Source organism: Macaca mulatta, chromosome 13, assembly GCF_049350105.2.
Source record: "Macaca mulatta isolate MMU2019108-1 chromosome 13, T2T-MMU8v2.0, whole genome shotgun sequence".
Taxonomy (NCBI): domain Eukaryota; kingdom Metazoa; phylum Chordata; class Mammalia; order Primates; family Cercopithecidae; genus Macaca; species Macaca mulatta.
The window spans coordinates 51,065,052-51,091,251 of record NC_133418.1 but is presented as its reverse complement, the minus strand read 5'-3'; the positions used below and the strand labels follow the sequence as shown (position 1 = coordinate 51,091,251).

General features: G+C 44.2%; 2 protein-coding genes across 10 annotated transcripts in view; both read right to left on the bottom strand.

Moving 5' to 3' along the window:
* Nucleotides 1-3,021: 3,021 nt before the first annotated feature.
* TPRKB (TP53RK binding protein) lies at nt 3,022-18,240 on the bottom strand. Of its 8 annotated transcripts, XM_077959410.1 has the most exons (6): nt 16,607-16,666; nt 13,884-14,046; nt 11,595-11,717; nt 9,647-9,823; nt 9,043-9,091; nt 8,265-8,375 (listed from the first exon to the last, which is right to left on the bottom strand). In XM_077959410.1, the coding sequence occupies exons 2-6, from the start codon at nt 14,022-14,024 to the stop codon at nt 8,278-8,280; spliced, it is 588 nt and encodes a 195-aa protein (XP_077815536.1). In that variant the 5' UTR covers nt 14,025-14,046; nt 16,607-16,666; the 3' UTR covers nt 8,265-8,277. The 8 variants fall into 8 exon arrangements, with proteins under 8 accessions (XP_077815540.1, XP_077815538.1, XP_077815536.1 ...); XM_077959414.1 differs by lacking the exons at nt 8,265-8,375; nt 9,043-9,091 and adding an exon at nt 3,022-6,244; XM_077959412.1 differs by lacking the exon at nt 9,043-9,091 and having other exon boundaries at nt 6,659-8,375; nt 13,983-14,046.
* Nucleotides 18,241-19,860: 1,620 nt separating this feature from the next.
* DUSP11 (dual specificity phosphatase 11) overlaps nt 19,861-26,200 on the bottom strand; it is a 41,000-nt gene continuing 34,660 nt past the window's right edge. Inside the window, exons 9-10 of one of the 2 annotated variants that reach the window (XR_003722109.2) lie at nt 20,419-20,891; nt 19,861-20,178 (exon numbers count right to left, since the gene is read on the bottom strand). Coding sequence is in view for 1 of the 2 variants with exons in the window: in XM_028832373.2 (XP_028688206.1) it covers nt 20,843-20,891 (49 nt within the window). In the remaining variant the exon portion in view is untranslated. Of the gene's footprint in view, nt 20,892-26,200 lie in introns of both variants that reach the window. The other variant, XM_028832373.2, reaches the window with a different exon arrangement.

Here is a 26,200-nt window from a genome sequence, read left to right as displayed (position 1 = left end):
TTTTTTGATGTGCTTCAGGATTCAGTTTGCTAGTATTTTGTTGAGAATTTTTGTATCTATGTTCTTCAGTGATATTGGCCTGAAGTTTTCTTTTTTCATCGTGTCTCTGCCAAATTTTGATATCAAGATGATGCTAGCCTTGTATAAGGAGTTAGGGAGAAGCCCCTTCTCCTTGTTTTTTTAGGATAGTTTCAGTAGGATTTATATAAGTTCTTTGTATGTCTGGTAGAATTCAGCTGTGACTCTAACTCATCCAGGGCTTTTTTTAGTTGGCAGTTTTTTTGTTTTTTTGTTTTTTTTTTAAATTACTGATTCAATTCCTTGGTCTGTTATTGTTATTGGTCTGTTCAAGTTTTCACTTTCTTCCTGGTTCAATCTTGGTAGGTTGTGTGTTTCCAGAAATTTAACCATTTTCTCTGAATGTTCTTATATGTGTGCATAGAGGTGTTCATAATAGTCTTTGATGATCTTTTGTATTTTTGTGGGACCTGTTGTAATGTCATCTTTGTCATTTCTGAGTGGGCTTATTTGTATTTTCTACTTTTTTTCTTTGTTAATCTAGCTAGTGATCTATCAGTCTTGCTTATTCTTTCAAAAAAGCAACTCTTCATTTCATTGATCTTTTGATATGGACTTTTGGGTCTCAATTTCATTGAGCTTGTCTCTGATTTTTGCTATTTCTTTTCTTCTACTAGCTTTGAAGTTGAATTGCTGTTTTTTTCTTTAATCTAGTTCCTCTAAGGTGCAGTGTTAGATGGTTAATTTGAGATCTTTCTAACCTCTTGATGAAGGCAGTTAGCACTATAAACTTTCCTCTTAACACCACTTTAGCTGTAGCCCAAGAGTTTTGGTAATTTGTGTCTCTATTTTCATTAATTTCAAATAATTTTAAATTTCTGCCTTAATTTCATTGCTCACCCAAGAGTGATTCAGAAGCAACTGCTTTAATTTCCATGTTTTTGTGTTATTTTGAGAGATCACCTTGGTATTGAATTCTGTTTTTATTGCACTGTGGTCCAACAGTATACTTGATATGGTTCTTTTTTTAAAATTTATTGAGAGCTTTATGGGCAAGCATGTGGTGCATCTTATAATATATTCTGCGTGTGGATGAGAAGATTATATATTCTGTGGTTGTTGGGTGGAGTATTCTGTAGATATTTACTAGCTCCAATTGGTTAAGTGTCCAGTTTAAGGCCAGAATTTCACTGTTAGTTTTCCACCATGTGGGTGCCTCCTAGGGAAACACAGAGCTGTGCCACTAACAGAATTCAGACAGAGGTGGGTCCACTATGCTTGGAGCTCCAGATGGTGTGTCCCACACAGCTAGAGGAGCAGGAGTGGGTGGAGTGACCTGCTTTACCATCTGAGTGCTTCCCAGGGGAAGACAGGGCTCTGCCCACCTAAAGAGTTGAGGCAAAAATGGGTCTGCTATGTAGGAAGCCCCACCAAGTATGCACCTCCCAGCTATGAGCAACAGGAGTAGCTGGAGCCACTCATTCCACCACCTGGATGCTTCCTAGGAGAACATGGGGCTGCACCCATCCGCAGAGTTTAGACAGAAGTGGGGTCACTGTGCTAGAAGCTGGCATCAAGCATTGTCTTGTGAGGGGGAATTGAGCAATCTTATCACCCCCAGGCACCACAACTGCAGCCTGTATTAGGGGTATGGCAGATGTCACCAGGGTGCTCTGGGGTCCAACACCTATGGAGGTCCCTTGTGGACTTGAGTGTTGCCTCCGTAAATACTCTGGACAGCTCTCTGTGTCAGTCTATATGCCTGGGGTTCAGGAGGAATCTCCCATCCCAGGATTGCACAGGTCCCGCAGGAAGTGTAAATCCCCCAGGGGCTCTCACTCACTGTGGAAACCATTTAGTTGCCCATAGTAATGTGGTTGAATTATCTGTAACCGCCTTATACATGTTTATAAGTTGCTGTTTGAATCCCGTTCCCAGGACATGACTGGTAATTGTGTGTGGTTTGTATTAATTTTGTTCCTTGGAGCTTGGGGAGGCCAGAGAGGGAGTAGGTGATTCTAGGACTCTGTACAACCTCCTGAAGTGACATTCTTCTCTGCGATTGTTTTAAAACTCACAAATTGATGCTGCTTTACCACTTGCAGGGTAAGGGAAATATCTAGTTCTATGGGACGTGCCCTTGAGGTTTTGCTTTTGTACTTTAAGGTGGCTGTTGGCTGCTTTGGTGACTTGCCTTGTGTACAGTAATATTGCTGGGCCTGATTTTTTTTTTTTCTAGCAAATCTTTATAATGTAGCTAAGATGTTTACATCTAAGAGATAATTTTCCAGACATTTTTCTGATTTCTTTCTGGCTAGAAGGGGTATATGATTAATCTTCATTCAAGCTAGGGCAGAAATGCTTTTTTCTTTTTTAAACAGGGTTGCATGTCTCTAGTTGAGAAGCTTATCTCTTTCTCCTGGGCCACATATTACCTCAGTCACCTTTTCTGTCAAAAGTGGGCTATCAGTAGGGTATTTTGAATGTAATGACTTACCTTTCACCCCCTGTAGGTATGATCCTTTGTGGAGAAAGAGCTGTGTATTAGCTCTAAATTTGTGATATGAATTGAGCCCCTTCTCTGGATTCTGAAGATTCTTTTCATGTTTTGTTCGTTTGTATATTTCAGTTACGGAAGAGGAGATTCACTATGCCTGTCTATTTCCTAAAATCCATCATCTGTTTTCTCAGTGTTTCTCTCTCTCCTATTTACTCAGCTTCTCTGTTTCTAATGGCTGCTTCCTCTTCACTGGAACCATGCTTTAGTTGTTCCTCACATGGACTGGGGAGGACAAGTGTGACAGGATGGCTTCTGTTGATGTTTCTGCCGCCTTACATCTTTCTATTGCCAAATATTTAATCTTTTATTAAGTATAAAGGTAAAAGGATAGTTAAATATAAAGAATTCAGACAACATAGAAAGTAAACAGGCCTTGAAGTTCATCCACAATTCTCCCCATCCTGAAACAGTCCTGATTAACTTTTTTATATATAATCTTCCAGTTTTATATTTTATGATTCACATACCTTTATTTAAAAAAATGGAATTATACCAAGTGATTTGAAACTCTTATTTCCAACTTTTGTTTTGAAACTGTTCATTTAATATATCATAATAGACATCTTTCTGTGTTAAATACAGGTTTATGTAATCCTGTGTCCAAGCACACGTTTCAGCAAAGACTCCTTCCCCCTTGATAACAAATGTTTCAGTTGCTGAGGGGGCATAAGAGCCAAGCACAAAAAAAAAAACAGCCCAGCCTCCAGATCCCAAGGAAGGTGCATGCTCAGAGCACTGTCCTTCCACCCAGTCCTCTCACCTGCCACAAGAGCCTTGAGTGTCCAGGCAGCTTCAGCTTTCAGCTGCTCACTAGCATCCAGGAGAGTGTCCAGGGCCCGCCCACCTCTGGAAAGCAGGCTTGCTGCCCCCTCATTGGTTGGCTCCTGAATTTTTGATAATCATAAACCCTAGGGTCAAAGAGCTAGGTTGTAATACAGTAGGGAGTGCGTTCCCGAGTGCATTCCCCTATGTGGTCACAGGGAATGAGCCTGGAGCAGAGGAGCCCAGCAGGCTGAGGATCTGCAGTGTGCTGGGCCTGGGCTTGGCACGAAGGCACCAGATGTCGGAGGTGTGGCTGCCACCCAGGAGGACACACCTGATGGGGCTCTGGGAACAGGACGATGGTGGAGACGTCACATCCAGAATAACTTTGTTAGGAGACTGAACTTGACAGGAGTTTTACATTGCAGGTATCAAAAAGCCACCTAAAATTGCCTTAATAGAGGTGATCTAATGGCTCAGGAAACCACCAACTCTACGAAGACAGGATAACCTGAAAGTGGGTTTGACCTGGTGTTTTTCTGCCATTCTGTGCACGGCATCAGCTTCCTCCCAAGACTGGCACCGCATAGGACATCGGGTGTTTGCCAGCCCAGTTGAAGCTGTCTGCTTCCTTGCTCACCACCAGCAGAAAGGTGAGGGCTATGCCCCGCATTCCAGGTGACAGACGAGGTTTACATGGGGACTCAGTCACACTTTCTGGGGACTGTACATTTCACAGAAGGAGCCAGGTTATACTAAAGGAGTCCTGGCTCAAGGATACCAGCACCCCATAGAGATGGAGAACCCCAGGGAGCTTAAGGACTGAGGGGCTGAGTAACAATGAGCACTGCCCACAGAGGGGCGCCCTGCAGTCAGGAGGGGGTGGGAAATGGGTGCGGATCGGCAGCCGGCAGAGGCCCATCCAGGTGAGCACAGGTGGAGCTGATGGTGGATGGAGACGAAGAGTGTGCTGGTTGGGAGGGGAAGACGGTGGCCTGTAGCTGGTCTGGGAATTCCCAAGCTGAGCAAAGGGTTTGCCAAGGCCTGTGGTTGGGCTTGTTAACAAAAACACCAAACTCTTAAAAAATGATCTGTAAGAGGTATCTTCTGAGCCAATGAGTGACCACAGTCTGGGGAATCTCAAGAGGTCCTGAAAACGTGTGCCAGGGCAGTCGTTTTCTACATTTGAGGGGACAGGAATTGGAGTAACATCATAAATCCATCCATGGAAGGTATACATTGACTCAGCCTAACAAGGTGGGATATCTTGAAGTCAGGGCATTATAGGTCATAGGTGGATTCAAAGATTTTCCGATTGGCATTTGGTTGAGAGTTCAGCTTTGTCTAAAGACATGAAGTTGGTACAAAGGAATGCTTCAGTTCAGAGAGACCGTCTGCCTCTGCCATGTGATGCTGTCCCAGAGCCAGGAAGGAAAGTCAACCACAGCATCCTGGGTCAATTTAAAACCCACTGAAGGAGACTCTGTGGTTTCTAGGGTGTGTGTTAATTCTTGCTTTGCATGGCCTCAGGTCTTGTTCATAATCTGTACCTGATTGTCAGAATCCATTCTGAATAATCTCACGATGCCTATTTTATACTCCAAAGGTGCAGGGCTCTCATGAGGCTTCTCTCACCTCCACTTCCATCATGGCCAGGAATTCATTTTTTCAGTTTTCCCTGGGGTCCCCTTGACTAAGAGGGAGCCTGTTCCATTGGTTGGGGTCTCAGGATTGCAGGCCTTAGGGCAGCCTCACAGCACAGTGCAGGGGAGTTGGCTGGATTTTCCTGAACCCTAAACCCCATGGCTCATGGGATAAGGGAGCTGTGGGCCACCCGGCTTCTGCTGAGATTCCTTTCCCTAGGTGCACGTGCAGGTTCGGCCTTGGCCCTTTCTGTTCTTTTCAGAAGCCCACACAGTGGAGGACAGGACGGTTTGGGGTCAGGGACAGAGGCTCCTGTCACTGAGACTGTCCTCAGTGGGACAGAGGGAAGAGACTATTGTTGCAGTTCGTCTGCCTCTCTGCAGCACTGATGTGTAGGCCCAGCAATTCAAGTCCACTCCTGGCAGCCAGCCTTGAACACAGAACTGATCAGCCACACAGAAAACCTGAAGCAAAGCCTCTAAAGTGCAGCCTCTCAAAAACGCTCACCAGAGGTTTCTTAATCAGACTTAGTGTAGCCAGTGAGCTTCTGTTGCCTCCTGTGACGTGGGTGCTATTTCTCCCACTAAAAGCCCAAACCTCTGCCTCAGGAGACAGGGCGCAGCTGCAGCCTCCTCAACTAAGTGTGAAGGGCTACTTCCTGGGCAACTCAGAGGCTCCTTAAACTCACAATGGTGTGCAAATCTGTGGGCTCACTTTCTACATCAGATCTTCAAAGGTCTCTGTGATTCCAAAAGCTTGGGAACTGTTAAATTTGATCATTTCTGAAATGTCCTCCAGTTTAAAAGTCCTCAGTTCCAGTTCATTTTCAATTCCTGAATAAAGGGATGAGTCCTGGAGCTTCTGGAAGCTGGCCTGGAGCTGAGCACTTGCTGCAGACAATGCCCGAAGCGCAAACCCGCGTGGATTTGGGCTGCAGGTGAAAGCTTCATATTCAGGTCTTACTTTGTGACAGTGAGAGGTGACCAGGGAAGCCTATATGAGGGGCGGGGGCCAACCAGCAGCCCAGCCTGGGGAGCTGCCTTAACCACATCTCACCTTACTTCCTCAGAGCTACATTTTTCTTGAAGGGAACTGCAGATTTATGCAAAATACTAAGCAAGCTGAGTGGCTGTTTTATTTTATTTTAAGCAGTAAGGAAAAACAGAAATTTTCACACCAAAGACCCTGTGCTAGTCTCAGAGGAACTGGTGTTGAGACTGAGGAATCACGGAACACCGCTCTCGGAAACTGTTAGGGCAACTGAAAAAAAAAAAAAAAAAAAAAAAAAGAGTAAAGACAATGAAGAGGCTTAATTCTCCCTGTTAAAAAAAAGGGAAGCAGCCGGGCGCGGTGGCTCAAGCCTGTAATCCTAGCACTTTGGGAGGCCGAGACGGGCAGATCTCGGGGTCAGGAGATCGAGACCACCCTGGCTAACACGGTGAAACCCCGTCTCTACTAAAAAATACAAAAAACTAGCCGGGCGAGGTGGCGGGCGCTTGTAGTCCCAGCTACTCGGGAGGCTGAGGCGGGAGAATGGCGTAAACCCGGGAGGCGGAGCTTGCAGTGAGCTGAGATCCGGCCACTGCACTCCAGCCTGGGGGACAGAGCGAGACTCCGTCTCAAAAAAAAAAAAAAAAAAAAAAAAGGGAAGCAGTGTCCACTCTCCCTTAGAGCATTTTCTTTGGAAAACTTACTGTAAATCTTCCTCTGCCCCTTTGGGGGCATGCAAAGCTTTCTGACAACTAAATAAGCCTCTTGCCAGCTTTGCAACCCAGGACTGTGTTCCTGAAGGACCTGAGAGTCCGTCTTTGAAACATCATCATCAGAGCAGCCAGGGCCCTATCGGCCAGTCTCTGTGGGACGGTGGGGGCCTAACATCTGCTGTGAGTGGTAAATCTACCTCCTGTCATGAAGGCAAGAGTTTATTTTCCTTTGTAACAAGGTAATTAGCAAACGCAGGTGGTCAGGTAAATTGAGGTTGAATCTCCGATGAAACGGGTGTGGCCAAAGGTGCTGTGCAGTCCACTGATCTGAGGACTAGGCATTACTCTTCTTGAGAAGGTGTGCAGTGAGCAATGGGTTGGACCCGCTGGCTAGACTGGCAATGAGATTTCTTTCTGTCTTTGCAGCATCTTAGCGGGTCATTGCCTGTGATGCGCATCTCACTCTGAGTTCACGCCTCTTCAATGATGAAAGTGTTTTCTTCCTCTTCTATCTCTGCAGAGATAGGCTTGCTGGGATAGATTGTTTGTAATTCTATTTCCCTACCACCACAGGATGAGCTTTGGGGGTCAGGCAGCTGGGAAGGAACCCATGCCTAGGCCTTTCACACTCTACATCCATCAGTAGCAGAACTTAAGAGTCTTCCTGGGACTCCATACTTCCTGGAAAGAGGAATTCATTCTTTTCATTGCTGACATTCCTGGGTGTGTGTGTGTGGCAGTTATACTTTCCCCATCCCATTCTGTACCTCCTTCCACTCCGGGGACCCCAAGAGGCCTGGCTCCGCTTGCCCAGTGCACCTCCGAAGAAGGGAGACTGGGAGATGAGGATCCTGCCAGGGGGCCAGGTGTTGGACAAGGTGAATGTGAATGTGGAGGAGAAAGACAGAGGCCTCCCAAGAACCTGATGGGGTCGGGGATGAGGTGAGGGTGCTCAGAAAAGTGCTGGGGCAGGCTCCAGGCTGGGGCCACGGACTGGCCTCACCAGCTGGGGGCTGACTTCTTGGGGTTGCGTTCTGCCTCCCCCTCCCACACACGGCTCTTTGCCCTCTAGAGGCCAAGGGGCAATGGCAGGTTCACAGTGGCACTGCAAGGTTAGGGTTGTTGGGGGTTCTTAGGGAGCAGGGGCACCAGTCCTGCTGTGGCCCTGGCTTCCCCCACCTTGCCCAGGCTCCATGTGCACCCTCAGAGTCCCCCTGGCACAACCTTTCTTCTTCCCACGAGGAACACCCCCACTTCCACTTGGGCCTCTGCCAGGAAGGGTGGGAGCTCTGCCAAGGTGTCCCTCTGAGTGACCACCCTCAGCTGGAGCCACCAGCCAGGCCTCTGCACAGGAGCTGCCCCTGGGCCTTGTGTGTAAAATGGGGGTAATAACAGTATCTGCCTCATAAGGTTGCTGCAAGAATTAAATGAGTTCATACAAGTGAAAGGCACTTAGAACCAGGATCCAGAGGCTTGCAAGGGGTGAGCTGGAGTAGCCATGGTAAGTATGGAGAGGGAGGTGAACTGATGGATATAAAATCGCCAAGGCAAAAAATTTAAAAACAAAAACAACCAGCTGGGCTCGGTGGCTCATGCCTGTAATTCCAGTGCTTTGGGAGGCACAGCAGAAGCATCACTTGAGTCCAGGAGTTGGAGATAAATCTGGGCAACACTGTGAGACGACATCTCTAAAAAAAAAATAATAATAATCACTAAGGCAAGAACCTAGTACACTGTAGGCATTCCCTAAGTGTTTACAATTTTTATTCCAATTATATAAAAATAAAATATATTTGAATAGAAACAGAACTCTAAAAAGCAATAACAAGAAATAGTAACTGGTTGTCTTTTAAAATACTATAAGGTAGGACTACAACTGGTTTCCTTTTTTTTTTTTTTTTTTTTTGAGACGGAGTCTCGCTCAGCTGCCCAGGCTGGAGTGCAATGGAGCGATCTCAGCTCACTGCAACCTCTGCCTCCCGGGTTCAAGTGATTCTCCTCTCTCAGCCTCCCGAATAGCTGGGATTACAGGCACCTGCCACCATGCCTGGCTAATTTTTAAATTTTAGTACAGATGGGTTTTCACCAAGTTGGCCAGGCTGGTCTTGAACTCCTGACCTCAGGGGATCCGCCTGCCTCAACCTCCCAAATTGCTAGGATTTCAGGCATGAGCCACCGTGCCTGGCCTTTTTTTTTTTCTTTTTTATACCATTCTGTGATTTAAACTTTTCGATAATGCACATATATTAGTTTTATAATCAGGGAAGAAAAATCAATGTTTTCTTTAATGCTGAGTTTTGTTAATATTTCTGATATTTCACAAAACATCTTTTGTTGACATTCTACAAATGATACCATCCAATAATGTCCCAATACTTTCTTCTTGTGAAGAGAGTTTATATATCTGTAAAAATGAAAGACAAATTATGACTTGCTGATATCATCATTCACTACTAATTGTCATTATACAAACATGTGTAAGTGAAATTATTCCTCATTCAATTATTGGGTTCATAGTATAACAAACAACAAATGTGATTAAAATATTCCAAGTAGATGGCAATTCATTACTTGTATTCCCTTTAAATTGCTGCTATGGGGGTAACTCTCAAGAACATAAAAACCAAATTTCTATCCATTTAAAAGCACATATCTAGATATTAACTTCATACTAAATTTATTTTACATTTTAAATATACTATGTAAGTTTGATATTGAAAGGTATTCTCTTTCTTAATGTGGAGAATGGTTGTATCAGCTGAGTTTGTAATTATATTTTACATAAACCCACACCTCCCAGTTCTTTGTATCTAAAATTATTTTTTAGTAATTTAAAAAATTAGATTAACTTTCTCAAAAGTTCAAAAAACAAGGAGCCCTGGTGATCAATAAGCAAACAGTATCAGCATTATTGCTCATCTGTCACACTCTTTCTAAAAATATGGACTGGCAAACAAACCTTTTGGACTTCCGTAATATTTGTTATCTCAGGAAGACTTTTCAGAGAAACCTGATGACCTTCCACTTGAGATATTAGGTATTCTTGATTTATTTGTTTTTCTCCCTCTTCAATGTAAACAATTAGAATTGAAGTGTCATTTGCTGAGATACCAAATTTTTTCAAAGCCTCTGAAATCTAAGAGAAAAAAAATGAAAAAAAAACAAAAACAAAAACATAAACAAAACAAGATAATTAACCATTGTTTCCTATGTCTGAAACATTTCCTGATCTGCCTTCTTCCTTGGTCAGGCTCTTATTTTTCATGTCCTAAAAGTTCTCACTGCTTAGTTTTTCACTTTGATGATTCCTTTCCAACATCCATTGGCACTTCCTCGAAAGTACTCCCTGCTTCAAGTTATGCCTTGTTCCTATGGAATCAAGCCCAGCCTCTTGGTGCTGCACAAAAAAACACCTCCTCCCTCTGGTGCCAAGTGGCTCTCCAGCCAGGCGCTTCTGCCACCTGGCCAGTCTGGCCTGCCTGGGGGTCCAGTCACATTTCATGCCCTTCTGCCTGTGCTCAAGCTTTGTCCTCTGCTCGCATGTCCCTTCTCCCCATGGCTTGGCTGCTGAACACATGCTTCAAGGTCCACATTTCTGATGCCACTCCCCACCACACCCTCCTCCCTCCAAAATGAATGGCTTCATTGCTGTACCCCTAGATTTGAATTCATTTTTCCATTATATCATTTATCTCAGGGCATTTTAACTTGTTTATCTGCCTCTCCTCGGGAACATATTTGCCTCTTCTGCCCCTAGAACTGCAAATGGAACAGGGAAAATTTCAACAGACGTTTACTGAATTCAAGAGTTTTCTGAATTATGTCTAATGATCTCAAGGAAACAATAATTAGTAAATTTTATTCCAAGTACTGGGAAACTCTATTACCATGCTGAGATAACTGCATTTTATAAACTTTACAATCATCTGTATTTTAACCTATGCCACAGGTTTCGTAACTTTTCTCTAGATGAAATTAGTACCTGGTTGTTATTAATAGCAGCAGTAATACTAAAAATTCATCAGCAAAATTGCAGTCATTTTTTTCATGTGCTACATGTGTGATGTCTTTGGCTTGATAACTTTCATTGAAAAAGCATTACTGGCCGGGCGCGGTGGCTCAAGCCTGTAATCCCAGCACTTTGGGAGGCCGAGACGGGCGGATCACGATGTCAGGAGATGGAGACCATCCTGGCTAACACGGTGAAACCCCGTCTCTACTAAAAATACAAAAAAAAGAAATTAGCCGGGCGTGGTGGCGGGCGCCTGTAGTTCCAGCTACTCCGGAGGCTGAGGTGGGAGAATGGCATGAACCTGGAAAGCGGAGCTTGCAGTGAGCCGAGGTTGTGCCACTGTACTCCAGCCTGGGCGACAGAGCAAGACTCCGTCTCAAAAAAAAAAAAAAAAAAAAAAAGGAAAAAGCGTTACTATAAGTATTTCAAACCACAGACTCTTCCTACATACTGGGTGTGTGAGTGAGGATGTGTTAAGGACTGTTATAGGTACCAGCAAGTTCCTGGTATATGAAAAAGACATGGATCCCACCCTCAAGGAGTTTACGGGAAGAGGGAAAGATATGCACGCTAGCACACAAAATATCCATGCCTAATGTTTTATCATTTAGATTTCTGTCAGTTTCTTAAGCAAAAAATACTTGAGAGGTCTTCCTGATCCTATATGGTAAGAACAGATAAAATTAACCTCACTTAATTTAGCTAAATTTGTGTTTACTCATATGTAAACTGTCTTAGTAAGAGGCAGGGTAAACCTCAACTCTCTGTCCAGAGCTCTCTTCACTACTATTTTGGTTTATTACTAACCACTGGCTTGCAGGAATTTAGCCTCCAACCCTGAGGAACACATATGTTATTATGACAAGGTCAACAGAAATAGGAAAGTCTACATTACATTGTTATTTGGGGAAAGGTTGAAAATAATTTCAGTAGATAGAGTTCTTGTCTTCATTTTTCCCAGTTTGTAGAGGTGAACTGCTTTGTTTGCTGCCACAAGTATCTGAAATGGATCGACAATCTACCAAAGAGAGCAGAAAGAATTAATTACACATAGAGAATCTGCAGTGCTTGAAAACACATGGTAACTCATGGTTAACTCCACTGTCAAGCTGGTTTACTTCATCACAATTCTTATGGTCTGTATTTTCAAAACTATTATCCCAGCTAGGCGTGGTGGCTCATGCCTGTAATCCCAGCACTTTGGGAGGCCAAGGCGGGCGGGTCACCTGAGGTCAGGAGTTCAAGACCAGCCTGGCCAACACGGCGAAACTGTATCTCTACTAAAAATACAAAAATTAGGTGTGGTATCACGCACCTGTAATCCCAGCTACTCGGGAGGCTGAGACAGGAGAATTGCTTGAACCCAGGAGGTGGAGGCTGCAGTGAGCCGAGATTGCACCATTGCACTCCAGCCTGGGCAACAAGAGTGAAACTCTGTCTCAAAACAAAAACAAAAACAAAAACAAAAACTATTATCCCAAGGGCCTGGGTAGTCAGAAAATCATAGAATTTTAAAGCTGCAAGGACTTATGCAAATAGTAAAATTTTTTAAAATAACATTAATTGAGGGCTAATATTATGGGCATGATCATATTCCAAACATTTTACTTGTGTTATTTTCTTTAATCCTCAAAACTACCCTATGAAACTAATACTATTAATAGTAGTAGTAGTATGTAATTGATGAGGAAATTGAGGCAAAGAATGTCTGAGTTTGAATCCCATCTCTGCCACCTATCACCTAGGGAACTTAGGCAAGTTCCTTAGCATTTTATTTGTTAGAGACACATGAAACAGTATTTACTACATAGGCTGTTGTGAAGATTAAGCGAGTTAGTATACGTAAAGCACTTGGAACAATACTAGGAATACAGTAAGCACTATATAAAGGTTGGCTATGTCTTGTTCAAAGTCCTAAGTAGTAGGTCTGGGATTAATTCCCAGTAACATGATCCCACTGCCTGTGCTTTTTTTTTTTTTTTTTTTTTTTTTTTTTTTTTTTTTTTTTTGAGACAGAGTCTCGCTCCATCGCCCAGGCTGGAATGCAGTGGCTCAATCTCAGCTCACTGCAACCTCCGCCTCCCAGGTTCAAGTGATTCTTGTGCCTCAGCCTCCCGAGTAGCTGGGACTACCAGCACACACCACCATGCCCAGCTACTTTTTGTATTTTTAGTAGAGACAGGGTTTCACTATGTAGGCCACACTGGTCTCAAACTCCTGGCCTCAAGCAATCCACACCCCTTGGCCTCTGTGTGTGCTCTTAACCACTACGCTATGCCTCCTCTACAGACTGTCTTGTTAAGAACCCCCATTTTAAAGATAAGAAGCTGGAGATCCAGGCATTTCCCATGTTAGACCCAGACCACAACCTTTCCTCCTTCCTAGGGCAGGACCTGGCACTTCTGCCTCTATTCACTGTTATAGTCCAGGTTGGCTGCATCTGACTTGGACAAGAATTTTTTCCCTAACAGTGACAGAATTTTAGGCTACCCTATAACATCACAAATATTAACGTATACTTAAATGGCCTGTATGGTTCATTCATTGTTTTTTTGTTTGTTTGTTTTGTTTTGTTTTGAGACACAGTCTTGCTCTGTTGCCCAGGCTGGAGTGCAGTGGCGTGATCTCGGCTCACTGCAACCTCTGCCTCCCAGGCTCAAGCGATTATCCTGCCTCAGCCTCCCGAGTACAGGTGCCCACCACCACGTTCAGCTAATTTTTGTATTTTTAGTAGAGACAGGGTTTCACCATATTGGCCAGACTGGTCTCAAACTCCTGACCTCGTGATCTGCCCACCTCGGCCTCCCAAAGTGCTGGGATTACAGGCGTGAGCCACCACGCCTGGCTTTTTTTTTTTTTTTTTTTTTTTTTTTGAGACAGTTTCACTCTTGTCGCCCAGGCTGGAGTGCAATGGCGCAATCTTGACTCACCGTAACCTCCGCCGCCCGGGTTCAAATGATTCTCCTGCCTCAGCCTCCCGAGTAGCTGGGATTATAGGCACCCGCCACCACGTCCAGCTAATTTTTGTATTTTTAGTTGAGACAGGGTTTCACTATGTTGGCCAGGCTTGTCTTCAACTCCTGACCTCAGGTGATCCACCCACCTCGGCCTCCTAAAGTGCTGGGATTATGGGCATGAGCCACCGCACCCAGCCAGCTCATTCATTCTTACAATTTATATTTACCACTGTAGGATTTATCAGTGATCCATCGATGGTGCCTTCCATGGCCTTTCTTCTCAAGTCTCCCGCATTTTTTACATCTTTAAATAACAGAAGGGTTACCCTGCATTCAGGAAATAGGTCCAGCTGATGTGTTAACTGCATTTCACAGATAAGCAGGATTCTACTGCACACAAAATGAAAAGACCAAAAGATTTCGTTTATTTAAAAGTTAACATTATAACTCATTTCTTAACAAATATTCAATAACTTTGATAACAACATGATAAAAAGTTTTAAATTAGAAAAATCCATCGCCAAAGCCCATTTGGCATCCTCATGAGATGTTGTCTTCCTAACCCTTTTGAGCTGTTTCTAGTTCCACTGCCATTCCCAGGGAAACGCCAAAGGGCCCAGCTGGTTGCTGTTTGTTCAGATAAGGCAGGCTCAGATGCATGGTTGAAGGGCTGCTTCCCCAGCAGACAAGCAGGAGCAGAATGTCAGGAATTTTTTAAACCAGAGGTTATTTATGGTATTAATGAAGTCTTACTCTATCTTAGTCTTTTTAAATTCCTGATCTCATCATTTTATTTATATTTTAGGAAGGCCTAGACTAAATATTAAGGAAGAAAATAATTTTAAAGAATAAAGTAGGCCGGGCATGGTGGCTCACGCCTGTAATCCCAGCACTCTGGGAGGCCAAGAAGAGCAGATCACCTGAGGTCGGGAATTTGAGACCAGTCTGACCAACATGAAGAAACCCCATCTCTACTAAAAATACCAAAAAAATTAGCCAGGCATGGTGGCACATGCCTGTAATCACAGCTACTCAGGAGGCTGAGGCAGGAGAATCACTTGAACCTGGGAGGCGGAGGTTGCAGTGAGCCAAGATTGCACCATTGCACTCCAGCCTGGGCAACAAGAGTGAAACTCAGTCTCAAAAAAAAAAAAAAAAAGAATAAAGTATCACACTTGACCCAAAGATATTAATTCCACACATGGAAATTAAGCAGAGAGGGTATTAAATAATCAATATTGCTCCTTTCTTGGACATAAGCTTAACAAGAAAAGGATAGGTTATTATATATAAAGACATAAAAGACAATTTGAATTAACTAGAAAGACATGACCATATCTTTGAATGGAAAAACTATGTATTGCAAAAATTTCTTTAAAACAAGTTCTATCAAATTCTTAATAAGATATTTTGGTGGGGCAATTTGAGACTCATTTTATCCTTTTACCTGGCAGATTATATTTCTAGAACTCTTACTGATGGAAGTCATTAGGAATCCAAGAATTATATAAGATGTTCCTCTCATTATTTTAACAGTAAAAAGTTGAAAATAACCTATCTAGCTAATGATGGGATTGGTTGTGATTTAACAACCATTAAAACATGTGGTCTTGACGTTGTGTAAAAATGGCAATAAATAACATTAAGTAAAAACATCTGAATGGAAAACAAAACACAAACTGGCCAACATGTGAGTTTTTTAAAAAGCTTTTAAACAAATATTACAAAGAAAACACACCAGAAAGCTAACGTTATCTCTTACTTAGAATCAACTTGACTTTTTCTGCTACAAACAGGAAAAAAAAATATTTGTGAACAATATCCTGGCCACAGTTCAATCATTACTCATGCTAAGAGGAAAAAAATGGATACACAAAGATATAATCAGTAGGATACCAATATATAAAAAGATACACATATTTTTTAAAAACACATGAAGGAAACACTAAAATATGACCATCTTGGGTAGTGAGGTTATGAGGTGATTTTTATTGTCCTTTATACAAAAGAAAGTATTTTGTTATGTATGTTCTGAATTTTCTACAGTGAGCATACAACACATGAGTAGACATCATAAGAAAGGGGAAAAAAATGTGGTTTTTAACACTGGGGGTGGGGGAAAGAATCCTTAGAAAAATCTCAAAATAGTTTCTTCTTGTTTAGCATAATTCACTCAGTCCAGAAACTTGGAATCATCGTTGAGTACCCAACCTGTCACTCAAATCCTATATCTAATCCGTAAAGTCCTGAATTTTCACCTGCTAAATATACTTTTGATTCGTCCACTTCTCTCCCATAAGCTAGGTCACACCGCTCATCTACAGCAGTAGCCTCCTGAGTGGTTTCTCACAATTCCTGCCCTCCTATAATCCAGTCTTCACCCGCAGTTCTAGTGATCCTTTCAAAATGACCATCAGATCTTGCCATTCTGCTGCTCTTATGATAAACCCCCAACTTTGCGTCACGGTGTTCCATACTCTACGATCTGGTCCCTGCCTCCCTCTTCTGCTACCGCCGCAATGGCCTTCTCTAAGTTCAAGTCACCAAGCTTTCTCCCCGATTCTGCCCTATCGGACAGGTAGTTTCCTCTCTCCTTTCATCTCCGCCTGACGCACTCCTCCCTCCTTTCAACTCCATTTGGAATCATTTACTTCAGCGCCCACAACTCCGGGACTTCGGCTCTTTTTAGTCTTGAGGACTAGCTCCTTTTTGGGCCCAATCACAACTTTAAAGAATCGTGCGCCTATCCGTTGCATGTCTCCTCACTAAACTATATTTCTTGAGGGGACAGACTGACTATCATTCTCGTGCTGCATTCCCAGGGGCTGGCCTCGTTGGCGCTTGATAAATACCAGTTTAAGAACCCGCAGCCATAGTCCCAAGGACATTACTAAATCGGCCCGAACCCTCCCCTCCCGAGCCGCCCCGTAAGTGGGCAAAGAAAACTCACCATTCAGCCCCCAGCGCGTCTCGGAAGATCTCCCGCTCGGAAACAAAGCTCACAACTTCCGGAAGCGATGGCCAATCCCCGTCTTCTTCGAGACAGTTTCCGGATAGGCCGGCTCGAGGTGGCCATGTTTTTCCGGGTCCCCGTAAGAGGAGTGCTTCCGCCCATGGTGCCGCCCATTCTTCCGCCCTCCCAGCCTGGGTCCCGTCAACGGACGCGAAGGAGAATAGGGGCTGTATATCACTTCCGGCGAAGGCAATGGAAGCATATATGGGCTGGCACCGGAAGTTGAGGTCCGGTTTTGAGTCTCGGCTTTGTGTTAATCAGTGTTGGGCGTTGCACCGGGCTTCCTCAGTTTCTTCCTGTACAAGGAAAAGTACCGACCAAAATGAGTTCTACATACATTTCCGCTGCTCGAGATTTCTTTTTTGTTGTTGTTGTTTGTTTTTTGAGACAGAGTCTCGCTTTGTTACTCAGGCTGGAGTGCAGTGGCGCAATCTCGGCTCACTGCTACCTCCGCCTCCGGGTTCAAGTCATTCTCCTGCCTCAGCCTCCCAAGCAGCTGGGACTACAGGCACGGACCACCACACCCGGCTAATTTTTTGTATTTTTAGTAGAGACGGGGTTTCACCGTGTTAGCCAGGATGGTCTCGATCACCTGATCTCGTGATCAGCCCGCGTTGGCCTCCCAAAGTTCTGGGATTACAGGCGTGAACCCCCACGCCCTGCTGAGACTTCTTCGTTCTTTTTCTGGGCCTTGTCTCCTGTGACACTTTGGACTTTGGACTTTGGACTTTTGAGTTTAATGCTGGAACAAGTTAAAACTTAGGGGGATGATTGGGAAGTCATGATTATGTTTTGCAATGTGAGAAGGACATGAGATTTGGGGGTCCAGGGATGGATTGATACAGTTTGAATGTATGTCCCTGCCAAATCTCATGTTGAATTGTGATCCCCAGTGTTGGAGGTGGGACCTGATGGGAGGTGTTTGGGTCATGTAGGTGGATCTCTTATGGCTTGGTGTCTTTGCAATAGTGAGTAAGTTCTAGGGAGATCTGGTTCTTTAGAAGTGTGTGGCACCCCCAAACACACACTGTCTCTTGCTCCAGTTCTCACCGTGTGATGTGCCTGCTCGCCCTTCTCCTTCTGCCAAAAGTAAAAGCTCCCTGGGGCCTCCTTAGAAGCCAAACAGATACTGGTACTATGCTTCCTGTACAGCCTGCAGAACCATGAGCCAATTTAACCTGGTTTCTATATAAATTACTCGGTCTCAGATATTTCTTTGTAGCAATGCAAGAACAGCCTAATTGTGGGGGGCGGGGTGGGGGAAAAAGATGGGGAGGCATGACACACTGGGCTAAAACATGAAGGACATTCGGCCGGACGTGGTGGCTCACGCCTGTAATCTCAATACTTTGGGAGGCCGAGGTGGGCGGATCACCTCAGGTTGGGAGTTCGAGACCAGCTTGACTAACATGGAGAAACCCCATCTCTACTAAAAAATAAAAAAATTAGCCAGGCATGGTGGTGCGTACCTGTAATGCCAGCAACTCGAGAGACTGAGGCAGGAGAATCGCTTGAACCTTTGAGGTAGAGGTTGCTGTGAGCCAAGATTGTGCCATTGCACTCCAGCCTGGACAACAAGAGTGAAACTCCCTCTAAAATATATATATATATATTGTGTGTGTGTGTGTGTGTATGTATGTATATATATGAAGGACATTCTATTTCTAGGACAGACTGGAACAGGGCCCTGGCTGTTCTGGTTAGTCTCTCTTTATCACAGGATGCTACATTCCCAGCACATTCTACAGTTATCCTAGAGAACCACAAGTGAGAAAGGAGAAAGAACTAAGTTTGTCCAAGGCCACCTGGAGAACTATCCTGCAGTCTATGCCCTTAACCCAGATTATCCCCCTTAGCACAGCTAGTCCATTCCATATGCCCACCAACCTCCTAGTACCTGGAGGCGGAGGTTTGTCTTCTCAGATTGACTTAACACCTTGACAGACACAATGTCAGTGCAACATTGTTGAGCCATAGCCAGAATACATTTTACTAGGCCCAGGAGGACTACTCCACAAACAGGCTGATTGGGTCTGCCTGGAGCAGCAACCTAGTCCAGGATCCAGCGATCCAGGTAAGAAGTTGCTAAAGAGGTCAAAAAAGGGTCCTTAAGGGAGCCCCAATATCTGCAGCAAGTGGGCTTCCTCCCAGATCTCCCCTACTTTTCTGCAGTACATTAGGTGTTCGCTAGGTACTGTAGCAGCTACTGGCAATCGAACACACTTCTCCCAGTTTGGTAAATGGAAATCTAAACTAATTCCTTTGTTTAATACAATCCTCTTGGCCAGGTGTGCTGGCTCATGCTTGTAATCCCAGTGCTTTGGGAAGCTGAAATAGGGGGTTTGCTTGAGGCCAAGAGTTCAAGACCAGCCTGGGCAAAATAGTGAGGCCCCCGTCTCTCCAAAATATTAAGAAAAATAGCCAAGTGTGGTGGTGTGCACCTGCAGTCAGATCTACTTAGGAGGCTCAGGTGGGAGGATCACTTGAGCCTAGGAGTTTGAGGTTACAGCGAACTATGATCATGCCACTGCACTCCAGTCTGGGCAACAGCATAAAACCCCATCTCAAAAAAAAAAAAAAAAAAAAATTCTCAAGGGTGTTGAGGGATGTCTGCTGGGCTGCCAAGGAAGTGGCAATAGAGGAAGCAATATCTGCCATGCTCAGGGACAGATTTCTTACCAATTTTTCCTGAGCACCGACTCCTATGTGTGCTACCAAAAATCTCAAAAAGAACACAAACCCAGAGCTGCTTACACCTCCTAGCAGGAGTCTAGTAAGCCTGGTGCATGACTTCAGGCTGCTGGCCCACTTGTATGACTTATTTCAAGGAGTAATATCTAGGGACACCCCAGAATGCCCAGTGTGCAGTATCCCGCCGTTCATCAGCTTTTCAAGCATAACATTGCCCGTACCGTATTTGGGTCACCCTGGACTGCCCACAGAGAAAAATGTAGCCCTCAGGTGCACATAGCATCCCTTCTCCCATTTTATTGTTCAGTAGCCCATTCATAGGTATGAAGACATTGGCATTTGCCAGCCAGGTCTCAAATTAGTTATATGAACTTGGTTTCCCCCATTCAATATTGTTCATGAAGCCCCTACACAGAAAGCTAACAGTAGTCCAATTATTGTTTCCACTGTCAACACTGGGATGCTTCTCATCCAAGTAAAGGAATATAACGGGTCAAAAGTACTAGCCCACCAAGCTTTTATTACTTGTGATGATGTTTTGCCACCTTAGGCCAATTAAGTCTACCCTTAGGCCAATTAAGTCTCCCTCTCATGTGGCAGGTGCCAGATCCTCACTCAGTAAGCCAGGGCTCAGGTTCTGTTGATATTCACTGTGCCACTATAACACTGGTAGAGTTTACTACTGGCAGGACGAGAACGTTGCTGTAGCCTGTGACATGATGGGGTCTGGGATGACAGATCCAGCACTTCCCTTTGGTGGCCACAGCTTGGGAGAGCCTAACGAAGGCATCATGCTTCTAGGCCTCTGCTGTCACGTCCTTGTGGAAAAAGCAGACTGACAGGTTAGTGCCCCGCCCCTTACACTTCCTGCATCCTCGGGTATTCCCTACCTATGTGATAGAGGTTGGGCTGAGTGTAGTGTCCCAGTCTGACTGCTGCAGTCCCGAAGACTACCCATTCCCCTTGTTGCATGACCCAGGCCTTTTGGCTTCAGTTGTCCAGTCCGGGAAGGGAGGTTTGTCCTGTACAAACTTGACATGTCTGATAAGTTTACCCACCTGTATGGAAGGATCAGGTGTTCCTGGTGCCATTAACCCTAGCACTCTGGTACTCCTTGGTCCTGTCCTGTATCCCTGTGGATTTCATAGAAGAGAGGCACCTGGGGGAAGTATCACCTCTAGATTAGAGTCAGGGGGCCCTGTCTGAGGTGCTCTGGCAGCTTGAACCACCGACCACCTACAGGATGTGCACTCTAAATGGAGAAAGAAAAAAGAATGGTTGGGAACACTGAGATTGGAATTTCACAGGTGCAGCCTCATCAGGCAGTCACCTGGTCCACCTCTATCCACACCAAGCTCAGTGTTTCTCAAGATGTGTGCAGTGCTGTGTTTCCCTTGTATTGGAGTACAGTGCTTAGTGTCCATGCTGCCCTAGTCAAATCGAGGTGTCACCCCAATAGCAGGCTGTCCTGATGTCCTTTATTCAGTTGCTTTGTGAGTTGGCTGGTCCATCATTCAATGGCTCCATCGGCCTGTGGATGACAGAGTGCATGGAAAACCCATTGTATTGCATGAGAGTATGCCCACTGTCATGTTACTTGGGCAGTGAGGATTTTCCTTGGTCAGAGTGAAGTCCCATGGGGTATCCAAAAACATAAGTCCTCTCAAGAGCAGCTATGGTAGTCAGAGCATCCACATGAGTCGCATATAGAGTGCCTTCCAACAGCAAGCTGTTGCCATAGCCCTTGTCCCCACACATGGAATCTTTTAATAGTCCAATCACTGCTGCCATTCCCCTGACCAGATGGCTAGGCTGTTGACAATGGCCCATGAGTCAGTAAAAATGTGGCAAGATATGGTGGTAGGTGAGAGGGGATGTGCCCCACTGTTATGGCTGAAATCCTTAGCTGTTAGGGGTCATAGCCCCTCTGGTGGCAGTGATGTTCTGTGCCACAAGCAACCAAAATGTCAATGCCTATAAAGCACTCAGTGGTGGGAACCATGGTCACTGACACTTGAAATGGCCCAGAGGGCTCCACCTACAAGCAGAGAAGCACCACAAGCAGATAAACACTATGTGTCACTGAGTCCATCCCCAAACTTCCTGCTTAATTTTTCCCCTAAAGGAACCTGGAAATACTGTCATGTGGCCTTCAGTATCCAAGAACTTCAAAGAAGTCGGAATTTCCATCTTTCCCCATTTTATCTTTTTTTTTTTCTTGAGACAGGGTTTCTCACTGTTGCCCAGGTTGGAGGGCAGCCTCAACCTCCCAGGTTCAGACAATCCTCCAGCCTCAGCCTCCCATATAGCTGGGACTATGGGAAGCACACCACCACGCGTGGGTAATTTTTAAGTTTTTTGTAGAGACAAGGTCTCACATTGTTGCTTTGGCTGGTCTCTAACTCTTGGGCTCAAGGGATCCTCCTGCCTTGGCCCCACAAAGTACTGGAATTAGGTATGAGCCACTGCACCTGGCCCCATTTTATCTTGATAGGAGTATAGAGCCATTGGCCTCTGGTGGGGATCCAGAGACCATGGCCCCATTCCTACCTGTGCCATTCAGCCCAAGACATTTGGGTTTGCAATGTCCCTTTATCAAATATATTCATCAACCAGGATGCACGCGACTTCCTTGGCCTTTCTCCATGTCTGAGACTGTGGTCCTTTAGACTTGAGTCTCCCTTTCTGTGATGGGCCACACTGTGCATGTGAGTTCCTCTCAGATGCTTCAGGGACCGTGTGAGTACCTCATCCCTCTTCTTTCTCTTAAGTGCCTTAGGGTATGTTTGAGTCCCCAATCGCCAGCCCTGGAAATGAGCAATCACATAAGTGGCTAACAACCAAGGGATCCTGTGTGGTATTTCAGTTCCACCTTACTCTCTCTCTGCTTCCACCCATTCAGCCAGCTCAGTCACATCCACAGGGTGTGTTTGCATGTGACCTAAGGTCCCACGTATCACCCCTCCTTTCCCATAAAACGTGCCGCTCCAAGTCCAGCCTCTGCACCCACAGGTTGACATCACTACCTCCTTTCACCAGGAAAACATGGTTCTGTCAGACTGAACCCGGTTCACTGTGCTAATTTTGTGAAGCAGGCTCATTGTACACTGGTTATCAACTTGCCTGAGTCCAATGAGATGGTGAGATGGAACGCCCACACACAAGTTACATGAAGTGGGTTTATTACTTACAGATTGGCCCTGAGGCACAACAGAAGCCTGGAATTCATTGTGAGCCGATCTCCCAAGGCTCAAGAAAGCTACTGAGGGTGGATGGATTCTCACAAGTGGGGCATGTGTTCCACTTGCACTGCAGCCGAAGGACACCAGAAAGCAGCCGGCACTGGATTTAATACCCTGGGGGACCACATGACACGCTAGGCAAAAGTGTTGGCGGACGTCTTGTTTCTCAGAGGCAGACTGGAACAGAGAGAGCCTGAGCTGTTCTTGTCAGTTCCTCTTTATCGCAGGATGTTGCATTCCCAGCACATTCTACGGTCATTTTTGAGAACACAAGTGAGAAAGAGGGAAGAACTGGGCGAGTCCAAGGTCACCCGGAGAACTGTCCTGCAGCTTGTTCTTGAATGTTCAGATCAACTTTACCCATAATAGCCAAAAACTGGAAATAACCAATGCCCAACAATACACTGATAAACACATTGTGGTAAATTCATACAGCGAGATACCACTCAGTACTGAACAGGAATGAACTGCAGATACTTCCAACAATACTTGCAACATAGATGAGTCTTTAAAATGTGCTCAGCAAAATGACAATCTAAAATTAATTACTAGGCCAGGCGCGGTGGCTCAAGCCTGTAATCCCAGCACTTTGGGAGGCCCAGGCGGGAAGATCACCTGAGGTCAGGAGTTCGAGACCAGCCTGGCCAACAGGGTGAAGCCCCGTTTCTACCAAAAAATACAAAAATTAGCCCGGTGTGGTGGTGGGCACTGTAATCCCAGCTACTCAGGAGGCCGAGGCAGGAGAATTGCTTCAACCCGGGAGGCAGAGGTTGCAGTGAGCCGAGATCATGCCACTGCACTCCAGCGTGGGCGACAGAGCGAGACTCTGTCTCAAAATAAATGAAATGAAATAAAATAAATTACTAGATGATGCCATTTCTACAAAATGCTAGGGATTACAGATTTATTATGGAGTGACTGAAAGCAAATAAGTGGTTGCTTGGGATGGGGAAGTGGGAGACAGTGACTGGAAAGGATCCAAAGGGAACCTTTAGGGTGAAGCCAATGTTCCATATCTTGATGTGGTGTCAGTTACAAGGAAGTATGAATTTGTTACAATTCATCAAATTAGATGCACTTTAGAACAGTATATTATATATATATTTTAATGTATTTTTAAATATATATATATATTTTTTTATTTTATTTTATTTTTTCTGAAACAGAGTCTTGCTTTATCACCCAGGCTGGAGTGCAGTGGCATGGTCTTGGCTCACTGCAACCTCTTCCTCCCAGGTTCAAGCGATTTTCCTGCCTCACCCTCCTGAGTAGTTGGGATTACAGGTGTGCCACCACGCCTGGCTAATTTTTGTATTTTTAGTAGAGACAGGGTTTCACCATGTTGGCCAGGCTGGTCTCGAACTCCTGACCTGAGATGATCCGCTCGTCATGGCCTCCCAAAGTGCTGAGATTACAGGAACGAGCCACTGTGCCCGGCCTAGAAGAGTATATTTTATAAACTACAAATTATGCCTCAATAAAGTTGATTTAAAAGCAGACATAAAAATCGTTGTCTCATATCAAGCAAAGTCCCATGGAATAAAAAGAAAATAGTTGTCTTGGCCAGGCGCGGTGGCTCATGCCTGTAATCCCAGCACTTTGGGGGGCCGAGGCAGGTGGATCACCTGAGGTCAGGAATTCGAGATCAGCTTGGCAAACATGGTGAAACCCTGCCTCTACTAAAAATACAAAATTAGCTGCACATGGTGGCGCATGCCTGTAATCCCAGCTACTCAGGAAGCTGAGGCAGGAGAATCGCTCGAAACCAGGAGGCGGAGGTTGCAGTGAGCCAGAATTGTACCACTGCACCCCAGTGTGGGTGACAGAGTGAGACTCCGTCTCCAAAAAAAAAAAAAAAAAAAAAAAAATTGTCTCAGTTCATAGCAGCTTGTTTCTAACTATTAAAAGCTGGAAACAACCCAAACATTCAAGTGAATGGATAAACAAATTGTCACAATCCATACAATGACTGCAACTCAGCCATAAAAAGAACTCAGCTATTGCTATATACAGCAACACGGATGAATCTCAAAATAATTATGCCAAATAAAAGAAGCTAGACATAAAAAGAGTGCATACTGTATGATTCTGTTATGTAAAACGACTACGGTGACAGCAGATCAGTGGTTGCTCGAGTAAGGGTTCTGGGATGGAAAGAGAGGATTACAAAGGAGCAGGGGGAACTGTGGGGTAATAGATGTGTTCTACCTTGATTATGGTAATGGCTTCATGGATGTGTATATGTCAAGTGAATCTAATTGTATGCTTATAAAAATATACAGCATATTGCACGTCAATTATCTTTCTAAGGCTGTTTAAGAAACACGAGACACTACATCTTTTTATTGGAACAGCTAAAATTTAGAAAAACTGACAACACTAAGTACTGGAGAGGATGTGAGCAACTGGAGCTCTCATACCTTATTCATGGGGATGCCATGTAATACAGACATTTTCCAAAAGTTTGGGAGTTCCTTACAAAATTAAATATACGCTTACCCCACAACAGCAATCCCAGTACAAGAGAAATAAAAACAATTTACACAAAAAAACTCTATGCAAATGTTTATGGCAGCTTTGTTCAAAATTCAAATATTGGTAAATAACCCAAATATCCTTCAACTAGTAGATGGAAAACAAATTGTGGTATATCCACAGCATACTCAGCAACAAACGGGAATGAACTGTTGATCTACTCAGCAACATGGATGAATGTCAAAAGCATTATGCTAAATTAAAGAAGCCACATTCGAAAGGCTACATACTCTGTTATTCCATTTATAGGACATTCTAGAAAAGGCAAAACTATAGGGACAGAAAATAGGTCAGCATATGCCAAAGTCTGGGGTTGGTGGAAATGGATTGCTACAAAATGCCATGAAGGAATTTTAAGGGATGACGGAATGGTTATATATTTTGATTGTGGTGGTGGTGGTGATGGTTATACAACTATGCGTTTGTCAAAATTCATAGAACTGTACACTAAAAGAGGTGAATTTTACTATCTGACTATTTTTTAGGTCATCTCAGAGGTAAAAATGATCCCTTATGGCTTGCAAGGGTTATGTATCATAAAATTAGTTCAAAAGATCTAATTTGAACTCATCTAAGGTATTAGATGAGAGCTTTCAAAACAATATTAACTTTATTCTTCTCTGCAATATATAGACTTGCATAAATATGCATAACTGTTACCATGTGTTAAAATGAATCTAACCTTGGAAGTGTTATCTGAACCAACGGGTCAGGTAAGATACCTGGACTCCAAACACCATCCCCATGTCTTGTGAAAATAACTTCGAAAATGAAACTTATAATTCTTGATCAATTGTTATGTTGGATGTAACTGACATTTCTATATTCTTAAAAGGTATAAATATTTGTAGGACTTCAATGTCAAATCAGTGGGAGATCTGGTACTTCCAGCTGTCATATACATGGCTGAACAATTAAACACTTATGACTACCAGATTTTTAAACAAATATCTGGGTGTCTTAGCCTAGGTCCTTTAGAAATCAGAGCCCAAGGCAAGGATTAAAGCACTGGTATTTTATTTATTATTTATTTTTATGCTTTAAGTTCTAGGGTAAATGTACA

What these genes read in the sequence shown, in the direction of transcription:
- TPRKB (XM_077959410.1), bottom strand. Translation starts at nt 14,024, where the DNA reads ATGCAGTTAACACATCAGCTGGACCTATTTCCTGAATGCAGGGTAACC. An exon ending in ACCTTTCCCCAAATAACAAT is followed by an intron (nt 9,824 to 11,594) that starts GTAATGTAGACT and finishes TTTTTCTCTTAG; the next exon opens with ATTTCAGAGGCTTTGAAAAA. An exon ending in ATATTACGGAAGTCCAAAAG is followed by an intron (nt 9,092 to 9,646) that starts GTTTGTTTGCCA and finishes TCATTTTTACAG; the next exon opens with ATATATAAACTCTCTTCACA.